The sequence below is a fragment of the Fukomys damarensis genome, unplaced genomic scaffold, assembly GCF_012274545.1.
Source record: "Fukomys damarensis isolate Sample0158 unplaced genomic scaffold, DMR_v1.0_HiC HiC_scaffold_23, whole genome shotgun sequence".
Taxonomy (NCBI): domain Eukaryota; kingdom Metazoa; phylum Chordata; class Mammalia; order Rodentia; family Bathyergidae; genus Fukomys; species Fukomys damarensis.
In genome coordinates, this window is record NW_022900935.1 from 34,220,703 (window position 1) to 34,233,627 (window position 12,925).

At 39.7% G+C, this 12,925-nt stretch overlaps 1 protein-coding gene across 3 annotated transcripts in view; it reads right to left on the reverse strand.

The window, feature by feature from the left end:
• The window catches only part of Fyb2 (FYN binding protein 2), a 96,836-nt gene that overhangs the window by 27,917 nt on the left and 55,994 nt on the right, over window positions 1-12,925 (reverse strand). For 2 of the 3 annotated variants that reach the window (XM_010603636.3, XM_010603635.3), the window contains exons 10-14: window positions 3,653-3,767; window positions 3,525-3,565; window positions 1,809-1,890; window positions 674-772; window positions 141-169 (exon numbers count right to left, since the gene is read on the reverse strand). In XM_010603636.3, coding sequence (XP_010601938.1) covers window positions 141-169; window positions 674-772; window positions 1,809-1,890; window positions 3,525-3,565; window positions 3,653-3,767 — 366 coding nt within the window. The remainder of the gene's footprint in view (window positions 1-140; window positions 170-673; window positions 773-1,808; window positions 1,891-3,524; window positions 3,566-3,652; window positions 3,768-12,925) is intronic. The other variant, XM_010603637.3, reaches the window with a different exon arrangement.

Below are 12,925 nucleotides of genomic sequence, written 5' to 3' on the forward strand. Positions count from 1 at the left end.
AATTTTTTTTTTTTTTTTTTTTTAATGGGCCTGTTCTTTTCACTGAATATGGGAACACAGAATTACCATTTCTTTTTCCCTGCCCCTCAATAGACTAATGTCTGAGTACCTTTAGTCACCAAGAAGTAAATTTCACTTACGTATATCAGGCAGTGAAACTGAAAATGCCCTGTGGATTTACAGAAGACATGACAAGGTTAAGGACAAAGCCTCATTCAGAAAAATTAGCTCCTGTATTTTATATAACATAGTGATAGCTAGGTGTCCTAGTTCAGATGCTCCTATGCAAGGATGTGAAGCACACCTCCTTATCCTTGCTGTGATCACTCCCAACTATCACTACCATCACCACCAAACCTATTCACAATGTGCTTGTTTATCCCCACTGACTGCCTGTAGCCCATTTCCTAACTAAGCAAATCAGGCTGTCCCACAGCCCTGACCTTCTCCTTCCGCAGAATCCTGTTTCTGTCTATTGACCTTCCAAAAGGTCAATCATGTGCATTCAATGTGTATAAGCACTGTGAGAGAGAATAACCCACAGGTGAATTTATGAATACCACTGCAGACACTGCACCTTGCCCACGATGGTTCAGGCAAAGCGGGACTTTGTGTATCTGTCAGCCTGACAATATTACCGCCCTTCTGGAAAGAGATAAAGAGAGACTTTTACCTTAAATTTTCTTTTGACTTGGTTGCCTTCATTTTAAATCTGTCCTTTTCTTTTTTGAAAAATTGCTGCAGCCTCTTAAGTGCTTCTTTTCCATCTAAACTAAAAGGAGTCCGAGGATAAAATATATGGTGTTTGACATGGAAGGCTGTTGTATTAAAAAGGACCTGAGGCTTCAGTCTCATTTTCAAAATATACCCAGCTCAAGGAAGAGCAAGATGATGCCCCATCAACCACAATGCTTTTCTTCATTTAGATTTCAAAGTAGCACACACTAATCAATCACAAAGGGAGAATTATATCACAGTACACATTTTACCTACTCTAGCTAGTCTCGGTTTTTGCAGAATTTATGGAATAAGTTCTTCCCTTCAGGGAAGATAACTTAGGAAAGCACAAATTACAAACTGTAATACATTGTAGGAATTCCTGAATCCTGAATTTCAAGTCATTGATTTTTAAATTCCCAAAGACTAGAACAATGGTGGCACATTGACTGCCCAACTGATGACTAAAATTCTCCCTTTCAGGACACTGGGGTAGGAGGGAGAAGAGAAGAGAGTGATATACTCATCATCCCACCCAGTACACCTAGCTCAAGATTCCTTCTTTGCCCTTCAACCCTTAAACTTCTCCCTTTTGACCACTGCTATTCTTTCCAGGATGTGCTCTGTAACTAAACTTAAGGAATAATGTCCCAACAAAGATTGTTCTCCATAACACATTGCTAGATTAACCAATCCTACATTCCAGTTTGCCCTACTAACTTGTAAAGACAAAGGTAAGTTATAATCTTTGGTTTGCTCGTAGAAAGAAACCACAGAATTGAGGCTTTTTAAAAATGTTTACTTCTCCTATTTTATCTCCTAAAAATATCAAGTTTCTCTACTCTGAGAAATAAACATTTTTTTCAAAAGAGAAAGCAATGTAATATAAAATTTATCCTGTTAGTCACAATGTAGCGATTAGAATCAATTAGAGTAGAATTGCTTTTCAAATCAATTAGAAGTGCTTATCACCACTTATTCTGTGAACCCTCCCGAAAGCACAGTAGTGGGTTAGGAATTATTTCTTAAACTCTGGTCTTCTACAAACAGGAAACTTCGTTAACGTACAAAGCCAAGAAAGAAAAACTCACTCTATTTGGGGGGACTTGCTCTTTGTTTTGTAGACATCCTCATACATTTCTTCACTACTTTCTTCTGAAACTAAAAAGAAATCTATTTTTACTCATTCAGATTAATAATTGACAAAAATGTCTGGATACCTACTAGATGCTAGGTACTTTGGTCTTTCACCCCCTCCCCTTTCCATGTTTAATATATAGCAATTGGAGTCTTCTAAGCAAGAGACATTGTGCTGAATGCCCGGAAAACAGTGGAAAATATGATACATTTTGAATGATCTCTCCTTTCATAACATGGCTTTATTCTAGCCCAATACATATGTTTAATAGGCACAGATAATATGTTGATTCTGTCCTAGCAATGGACTCTAATGAAAAGAACATTGGATTAAAGGCTAAATTTTAAGGTTCAAAACTTTAATCTTAGACAAAACACATAATGAACATAAAGAATCTGCTTTTCTCTGCTTTAATTTCCTTTTTATTTGAAGAAGTTGGATTTAATGTTCCCTAAGTTGCTTCTTCATCTAAAATTCTGAGATTCTAAGGAGAAAATCAACTGAAATTACATTTCATTATTCTTCACTATTTTTTCTTTTGACAAATAAAGATTGTATATGCTTATGTATATACCATGTTTTTTTCTTTGTTTGATTTTTTTTTTTCCAGTACCAGGAATAGAACTTGGGCCCTTGCACTTGCAAGGCAGGCAGCGGAACCACTGAGCCAAAACCCCGGCCCCTACCATGGGTTTTGATAATTGTATATATCGTGGAATCAAACCAATATACCTGTTACCTCACATGCTTTATTTTTGTGGTAAGAAAATATTATTTAAAAATCTACTCAGAAAATTTCCAAGTATAGAATATCTTGTTATTAAATGTAATGACATTGTCAGTTACTATACAGCAGATCTCTTGATGTTATTCCTTCTGTGTAAAAGACATTTTATATCATGTGATCAATACATCCTCATTATTTTTAATTTGTTTATTCTTTCATTCACTAGATATATTTTTAAAAGATTTCCACATGCACCTGGCACCATGCTGGGGGTGAGAGAAGTGGTGAACATAAAGAAGGTAATAATCTAGGAGGGAAGACAGTTATGACTCAAAGGGTCACATAAATGTAAACTTACAACTGTGGCAAGTGCTAGGTAAGAGAGTCCTGTGGGATGATAAAATTGCATACCAAGGGGGGCCTACAATGGAGATCCAAAAAGATGAGTCACGTAGGCAAGAGGAGCCAGAGAAGAAAGCATTCCCAAAGGACAGGGTGGCATCTGCCAGCATCCTCGGGGAAGTATGGCAATTATAGAAGCTGACAGAAGGTGGGCATGAGGAACACCAACGGGAAGACACTAGCGTGAGATGAGGCCCCATGGGCCAGCACATAAGGCCTCTCAGCTATTCTCATCCTACACAGATTGGAAGCCTTGAAGGCATTTTAAGTAAACACATTCCCCTCATCAGACTCACCTTGTAGAGATATGAGGAAGGAAGCAGTCTCACAGTTTCACTACTTTTTACCACAAGAACGTGCTTTAACAGAATCTTCCCCTGCCCTGTTCTAACTGCATCTAATAGCACAGACCCTGGGACCACTTCTTTTAGCTCCCCATCACCCCCTACCAACTGGTATTATTAAAACTATTGACAAAGGGTGCATGAGAAGCACTCTGCACGTCCTATGGGCTTTTCAGCTATGTCTTCCTAGACTTACCACTATCTGAGGCAAATGAGCTGGAGAAGTCTGACTTGGATCTGTGGGAGCAAAGAAACAAGACAGTCAATCTGTTGCATCTTTAAAGTCTCGTCATATTCATTTCTGAAAGGCTGGAATGCACGTACATATCCGTCACGGGGCAATCCACATCGTCATACGTGGCCTGTGACACAGAACAGGACTTGAAGACCACCGGGGCCTGGGTGTGTGCCGTCAGCTCCAAAGTCTCTACATAGTCACCTGTAAGGAAGCAAGAGAACCCCCTGAAGAACATCTCATGAGCTCTGTCGCAAGTGTGCACACATCCCAAGAGCAGGGAGAGGCAGGCTGCACTCACTACCCTGGATGGAACCTTGACACGCCATCATCTTGCAGGTCATCAGTTATGATTCTCTTTGAGGTCAAGGGTAAGGATAGCACTCTCATGTGACCGTGGCAAGGATTAAACGCATAATTATGATGAATCGTAATCCCTAGAAAACCAATCATTGCTATGGCTTTGAGGGCTCTTTCTTCATTCTGCCCTCAAATGTTGAAGCCCTCCAGGGTTAACCCTTGGGCTTTTCTCCCAGTCTAAATGACTTACCAGTCTTGCGGCATCTTTTGCTTGTGGCACAATTTCTCAGAGAAGTTGGCTGCACATGCCAATACGTAGGATTTGTTAATAGAATTAGCCAGAAGATAGCATGCTAGGCTAAAGCGTGTATTGGGATATGTTTGCACAGGTAGCTTGTCTGCTAAATGCAGGTGCTGGGTTATTTCGGAGTGCTATACATTGGTCACAACTGTAAAACTGCCGCCTATTAGTTGGCAGGATTAATATTTACAGCGTGGGTGATTTGGAACCTTTTTCAGACATGAACTACTAGAAACGAGAGATAATGTATCTTAAAAATAAGCAGTAGGTAAAGTGAATTTACCTATTCATTAAATGATCAAAACAATAAAATTTTACCATCTGGCAAGAAGGAATTTAGTATGCAAGCCCCAAGCCATTTCAAAGAAGGGTCAGCTCCCAACAGCAAAGGCTACTTCTTCTCAAGGAGTTACCAGAATATTTTCCCAGCACAAAATAAAGATACTAAACACATAGAATATTTTTTCTTCTTCTTAATTCTTCTTTTTGGCATTTGAACTTTTGGAAAATGCAAAAGTTCATGACATTCTTTTAAAAACAGCTCTCAAATTTACACCTTCAATTTAAGACATCTCTCATGAATTCCAGATACACCATCAACCTTCATACACTTTCCATTTGGTTGTCTAAGCAGATTACATTCTAAACCAAACTCATGATTTCTCCTTAAAAGTTTGCTAAAAAGCCCACTTCCTCTCAGAAAAAAAAAAAAATCAATTCTATCCATTCTGTTTTTCAGGCTCCCTGCCTTAAAATCATCCTCGGTTCTTTTCTCTCTCACGTCTCACCTCCAATCAATAGCCACCTGTCACCTCTACTTTCAAATTATACCTGAATCCAACCACATCTCAACAACTCCAGCAGCTGGGCATGGTGGCACAAGACTATAATTCCACCACTTGGGGGGCCAAAGCAGGAAGATTGCTGCAACTTTGAGGCCAGGCTGGGCTGCACAGTGCACTCAAGGCCAGCCTGAACTACATAGCAGTACCCTGTCTCAGAAAAAACAAAATCAAAGTACCCTCCTTCAAACTACCATCAGCTCTTACCTCAGTCATTACAACATCTAACAGGTCTCCCTGGTTTATCCTGCATTCTGTTCTCAAGAGAGCAGCCAGATGATCCTTTAAACAGCAAGTAGACCATGTCTTTCTTCCACTCAAAGCTTTCAGTGGTTTCAAAGATCTCATTCGGAGTAAATGCCATAGTTTTTGCAGTGGTCCTCAAAACTTCCAGGTGTCTCTCTGGCCTCATCCTCTCCGGCTCCCTTCTGTGGTCCTGCTGCTTTGCCAACACACGCAGCACTCTCCTGCCTCAGTACCTGCCCTTCTCTTTCTCTTTCCCAGAATATTCTTTGTTTTAGTCTACTTCTAACTGTATGATCACTTCTCAGCCTTTTGGCTAAGATCAAGTGTACTTCTAATTATATGTAATTCTCTATTTTCTTATACGACTAGTTTTCTTTTTTTATCGTTAGCATGTACATGATGTCTACATTCATCAAATCCCCATCCCCTTTCTGTCCAGTTCCCTGCCTCTGCCTCTAAATCCTCTTTCCCCATTTTTATGTTGATGTTATTACTCTTAGCTCATGCTTATGACATACGCTGTCTACATTCACTGAGGTTATTAGGCTCCTGTACGTAGCATATCTTTATTCTACTTATTTCCCTTTCTCCTGTCTCCCCTCACCCTGGGTCTCCTGGACATCTTCCCATCTGCAAGAGATCTATGCCCTGTCTCCTTCTATCCTTCCTTTATTGCTCTCTTTGTTTATATATTGCCTTATTCAAATGGCAGATACTGTGTGGCATTCAAGTTTGTGTGACTGATTTATTCCACTCAACATTGTAGTTCCCCGAGGTAGCTATTTTCCTACAAATGTCTCCCAAGTATCCTCCTTTACAGCCGAGTAGTGTTGCATTATGTACAGAGACTATATTTTCTTTATCTACAAATCTACTAATTGCTTGGAACATTATCTTAGACACATTTATATGTTCATTCCTCACCTACGTTAGGTCTCCAAGGTCATTCATGAACACTTGAAGGTTGCAGCGTTCACTAATTCCACACGCCTCCTTCTCTTTTCTCGCTTTTTCACAACATTTACTACTACTCTACACAGGTAATATTTTATTATTTATGTATACATTATGTCTTGTTTGATTAGAACCCCCAACGGGGCAGGAATTTTTGTCTTCTATTTGCTGCTGTCCCCCTCGGCACCTAGAACAATGCTGGGCACTCAAGCACTTTTTGAATATTGAACAATTGGATACATCTCTTTTCTAACTAAGAGTTTCATGTCTTACATGTTGAGTTTTTACTGATTCTTTTAAATTTGTATATACTTATCACATCTTTTTATTTTGTCCCATGTTTTCCCTTTTTCCTGACATTGTTCTAAACATTAGTGCATACTGGTCAGACAGGTTAACAGATTTCATTTTGGTAGGTTTGTGTAGAGCATAACTTTAATCATATCCCCCATCACTCCTCTTGCCCCACTTTCCCCCAGTTTTACATGTTTGGAGGTTTCAATGCATGTGATGTATTTTGATTAGACTCATCGCCCCCTTTAGCTGTCTCCCTTTTTCTTGAATTGGGGAAGTTTCTTTTCTTCCTTATGCTTATTTCTTTTCCTACCTGTTTGCAAGGTACGTGTGCTATGTCTGTTTTTAATAGTCATCCTAGTCTATGTTAAAGATTAATGACAGTATCATTTACAGGGAAAGACAGCCATCATATTCGAACAGATCAATGATTTTTCCCAAGTTGAACAAACACGTCCATGTGGACAGAGCCAAAACCAGCCTCGCCGGTGGCCCAGAGCGCCCCCTTGTGCTCTCTGTAAGCAATTGTTCTCTCCTGCAGAGCAATCACTCTGGACTTTAAATATCAGAGGTAATTCTACTTCTAGCGTTTTATTAATGCAGATATTCCGAATGTAGTCTTTAGTGTTACCCACTTTCACTTTGATATTAAGTTTGTGAGATTCACCCATGGCGTCGCATTTAGTTGTAATTTATCCCTTTCCATGGCTCTGTCTTCCATTATATGAATATAGGGCAGTGTATTTACACTCTGTGAACATTCTTACTTTTTATGACATTTGGTCGGTTTGCAGTTTGGGGATATTACAAAACGTTCAATTATGAACAACTTGTGTGTGAATTAAAGTAAGCTTTTCTATTGGGTATATACACAGCATATATTAGGTTAGGATCGTGTGTGCATGTTTGATTTTAATACTGCCAGCTTTCCAAATGCTTGTCCCAGTTTACAGTCCCTGAAGACCATGAGGGTTCCAGTTGGTGATGTCTTCACTATCACTTGACAGTTTTTCTATTTTTTTTTTATTGAATCTATTTTGATTGACAGATAGGGTTCATCTGCATTTCTCTGAGCATTAATAAGGTTGAGTTTCATATTGTATTTGCCTTTCACTATTATTATTACGCTCTTTGGTGAAATGCCTGTTCAAATATTTTCCCAATTTCACCATATTTCCTTTTTAGTGATTTCTATCTTATGTTTTCTGAATGTAAAGAGGTTGACAGAAGTTATACATTTCCTACATGAGTATTTGTTCAAATGTGCAACTTATGCAAGTACTCCCATCTTGTGACTTCCCTTGTCACTATTTCACTTGACTCATTTAATAAATATTCCTAACTCTTCTAACTTTTTAAGGATAAAGCAAATTAATATTGTTACCTTCTTCACAATTAAAAATCTTAGAATGTTTTGGCTTTGATCACTTTCTCAACATCTGTGCTATTCATGTTCAATATTTCCATCTCCCTTCAGTGGGACATTATTATTTTATTAAACTGATACTTTTGTTAGGCTCTCTTTCTTACACCCAAAACTTGCTGTATCTGGGGTTATTTTCCTTCTGTCTTTATAAAGTACATGCTTTGGACTTTTCTTCAATACATTTTAGTCAATGTAATGGTTAATGTGGATTGTTAACTTGATGGGCTTGAGAGACTCCTAGGAGATTACAGCTCATTTCTCAGTGTCTCTGGATGGGCCTGGGGGACATGACCTTGGGGCCTGTAAGCCCTGACACCTTTTCTCTTTGATGCTTTTCTTCTGCTCCTGCTTCCCGGATGCCATGAATTAAGCAGTTTTCCCCTGCCATGCCCTTCCACCACAGTATTTCTGGCTCAGAGCCAGTTGAACATGGACTGAAAGCTCTGGATCTGTGAGCTAAAATATACCCTTCTTTAAGTTGTGTATGTCAGTATTTTCTACTTCCAACAGAAGGAAAACTGTACTGGAAAAGTGGGATTGTTGAGCGACTATACTGGACCTTGTGGTTGGGAACTGATTTGTGGAAGGAGTTTGGGAAAGCTGGAAGATGAGGGCTAGAGAAGCCCTAGAATGCAGTAAGCGGATCCTGATGGGCGATGCTGGTGGGAACGCAGAAGGCCAGGATGATGACAGGAAAGTCAACAGTGAAGACCGGGCTCATGAAGTTTCAGCTGGGAGTGAGGACTCTGATGGGAATTAGACTAGGGACCAGGTATATCATGTTTGAGCAACAAATTTGTCTGCCTTTTGTTCGTGTCCTAAAACTGTGGGCAGCTGAGTGTAAAGGTGACAGACTGATCTGACAGTGAAAATCTCAAGGTAGCACAGTGTTCCAGAAGTGGCATCATCATTGCTGTTTGCTTTCAGTCAGAGTTACAGTGAGAATTGGGAGAACAACACATAGCAGAATGGTTCGAAAAACTTAGTCTGGCCAGAAGTGTGTGTAAAGATAGGGCCAGTTTTCTGGCTGAACTGAAGAGATTAACACTGTACGCATACACACCCATGTTTATAGCAGCACAGTTTCTATCCAATCACTAAATCTTGGGGACAGCCCATCAACAGATGAATGGATAAAGAAAATGTATTGATATACACCAGAGTACTATTTGGCCACAGAGAAGGATACACAAGACATTTTTAAGTAAATGGATACACTTTCAGGCCATAATCTTAAGTGAAATAAATCAGACACACACGCTTAAATATCACTGTTTCTCTTGTATGAGAAATGAAAAGGATAAATAAGGAGCAAAATGGAGGGTAGATACTAGGAGGTAAGAAGAACTTGTTCAAGTGGGAAGGGAGATGACAGATGGGGGAGGGGGAAGAGAAGGAAGGGAAGATTTCAAAAAGATAGAACGGGAGGTAAATATGGAAACAAAGTTTTGTAAAGGTGGAGGGGAAGAAGGGTTGAGGGCAGCGGAGGAGAATGGGGAACAAACAAAAAGATGCATTATATACAGGTACAAATTCCCCATGCTGAATGTGATCGTTATGCAAAATGAAGACATTTCACAGAAGAAGTACAAATGACCAATAAATACATGAAGAAACACTGAACTTTGATAGTCATTAGATAAAGGCAAATTAAAGCAAGAGTGAAATTCTGTATTACCCATAAGGAAAGGCTATCATCGAGAAGACAAATAATAATAAATGCTAGAGAGGCCAAGGGAGAAAAGGAACCCTTCCATGTTGTTGGAGGGAAGGTAGACTAGTAAAACCACTGTGGAAATCAGTACAGAGATTCCTCAAAAAACAAATACTAGAAGTTCCATTTGACTCAGCTCTTCGCCTTCTAGGTATCTTCCTGAAAAAGTTAAAGACATCGTGTTACAGTGATCTATGCACACGCGTATGCATGTTTGCTGTAAGTAGAGAAATTCATAATAGCTAAATCCTGAAAGCAGCTTAGACGACCATTCACAGATGAATGGATAAAGGAAATGAGGGATTTACTCACAGTGGAGCACTACTCTGCCATAAAGAATAAACTTGAGTCACTTGTAGGGAAATGAATGCATCTTGAAACCATAATCTTAGTGAAATAAATTAGACGTACAAGCTTAAATATCACATTGTTTCCCTTATATGAGAAACAGAGTAAAAATAAAGAGCAAAATAACAGATAATAGGAAGTAGGAAGGAACATCGTTCTCAGAAGAGAAGAGGATCAAGAGATGGGGGAGGAGGGGTAAAGGATGAAAAACGTAACTGGGATGTGTTCTGCGCACACACAAACTCCACATAAGGGAGGTAAACATTATAGACTATACATATGCACTAATAAACAAATAATGAAGAAACATATCGAGTTGTTTTTGTCTGAATTATCTTGTCTCCCCCTCCCCCCATTTTCTGGTAGTATGAGGATTGAAGCTAGGACCTTAGCACTTGAGCTACACCCCCAGCCCTTTTTATTATTCTTAAAAATTTCTAGACAGAGTCTTGCTAAGTTACTAAGGTGCCCAGTTGGGTTCAAATTTGCAATTCGCCTGCCTCAGTCTCAGTCAGAGCATCAGGATACAGGTGTTGATATCACTCCCGGCTTTTCCTTCACTCCTGAAAGGGATTACCTGGGTAGACTATAGCATCTTTCAGTTAAACACTCTCATCAAGAACTGAGCCTACTTATTATTTTGTAGTTGGTTGGTGTGTTTTATTTGTCTGCATTTAAGGCTTTGTGAGATGCTCCTGTATTCACCAGAGTTTTCAGTTTCTTCTAGAGTTAGGTGTGGATTTCTTCTATTTACACTGCCTGAGAACTATAGGGTTCTTGAATTTCTGCATTTCTGAATAATTCTGGAATATTCTTGTTATGTACTATTTTACCTTTTCCATTTTTTTCTAGTGTCCTTTCACAGGACTTGATGTTAACTTTTCATGATAGCCTCTGTGATTCTTCTCCATTTTTTAATCAATTCCTTCTGTGAAATGAACTCTGGGCAATTTCTCTAGGTTGATCTCTAAGTTCACCAGTTTCTTCTCCACGTATGTCTAATATTATGGATATTTTAGTATTCATTGTATTTTTATATCAATTGATGAAGTGTTAAAGATTGTTTCATGTTCTATGTTCACATTTTTATATCCTATGTTTTATGTCTGATAATTCAAATATTTGTAGTATCTTACAGTTGGTTCTACTGCCTATGTTCTGCTAGTTTTCACTGCGAGTCATTTACTTAGGTATTTATTTTTTACTGTAAACTTAATTTTTCACAGCATATTTTGCAGGAATCATTTGAAATTCAGGTAGAAATAGGTTATATCAAGGTAAATCTATGTTTGCTTCCACCAACTGTCTGAAAGCTCTATCAAGCTTGTTCCGCTGTAGATTAAATTACCTTACTTTAGGGTCATACAGATCCTGTGGGTTTAAACTTCAGCTGTGCATCAGGATCAGCTTGTGGGAACAGATTTTCACAGTTCTTCCAGTCTCAGAGGAAAAAATGCCTCTGACAAGTACAAGTAGTGGTCATTCAAGCACAGATGTGATTCCTTGGATTCTGCAGTGATTGGATGTGTGTCCCCAAGCCTTAGTTCCACTGGGAGTGGTAAAATATTTGAGGTAGGGCCTTCTGATTACTGAAGCTGTGTTCTTGAAGGGGAAAGTGGGACTGCAGCCTCTCTTCTTCTCTCTCCTTCCTTCTCAGCTACCATGGGGTGGAACACGTTTTCTCCGCTATGATTGCTGCCTCAACACCGGCCGAAGGCCATGAGGCCCAGTGACCATGAACAGAAGCCTCTGAAACTATGAAGCAGAATACCACCTCTTTTCCTTATAAATTGAATATCCCAGGCTCTACTTTACAGTAATGAAACAAGAGCTTACACAAAACAAGAACTTAACCCAGACCCCAGCCTGTTCAGGAGTCTCTTATCATGAACTATCTTCGGTAGGCCCTTCCTACCCTCTTCACACCGTGCAGGCAAGCAGGAGCCTAGGGATACAGGGCTCCATAAAACACTCAGGAGAAATACTAGCTTTGGCACTTACCCCCCAAGGCATCTGGTGCAGGAATGCTTTCTTTTTATAAACACTTAAATAATTGACTCCTCACGCTTTAATCAAGAGAATCATTCACACTGTCTAATTTACCATGTTGTCAGAAACTGAAGTTTGATCTCTTCTTTCGTTCTTGCACCCAACAAAATTTTGCTCAGTTGCTCCATTATGCTCACACTGCGTCAAGGTTAGAGACACAGAAAAAGCTAGCAAACGGTTTCTGATATCCAGGTGTGCACAGTATACTGGGAGACAACAGACCATGACCTGCAACATCAGATGGTATGGTTTATATCTAGATGTCCCCCCAAGCCTCATGTGCTTATTATAGGTGGGGCTTTTGTAAGGTGACTGGATCATGGGTGTGTGGTATTGGCTTAGTCCACTGGGTGTGGTGGGGTAGCTGGGTGTGATGTTGGGAGGTGAAGCTTAGTGGGAAGAGGTGGGCCACTCCACAACCTGGTGTGGACGGTATAATATCCCTTATCCCTCCTTGATCTGTCTCTGCTTCCTGCAGTCACACTATGATTTTTTTTTGTATTGGCTTAGTCCACTGGGTGTGGTGGGGTAGCTGGGTGTGATGTTGGGAGGTGAAGCTTAGTGGGAAGAGGTGGGCCACTCCACAACCTGGTGTGGACGGTATAATATCCCTTATCCCTCCTTGATCTGCCTCTGCTTCCTGCAGTCACACTATGAGCTATTTCTCCTTTGCCATGCCACCTTGCCTTGGAGCCAGATTACTATGGACTAAAACCTCTATGAAAAGTGAGCCAAATAAAGCCCTCCTCTAATTTGAGGGTGTCAGGCACCGTGAAACTAAGATATAAGAGCTGATATAATTTTTCAAAAAGGAAAATAAATGAATGAGAACTAATGGGCATTTACCATAGGAACCAGATGCTTTATGCATGCTGACAAGCAAGTAAA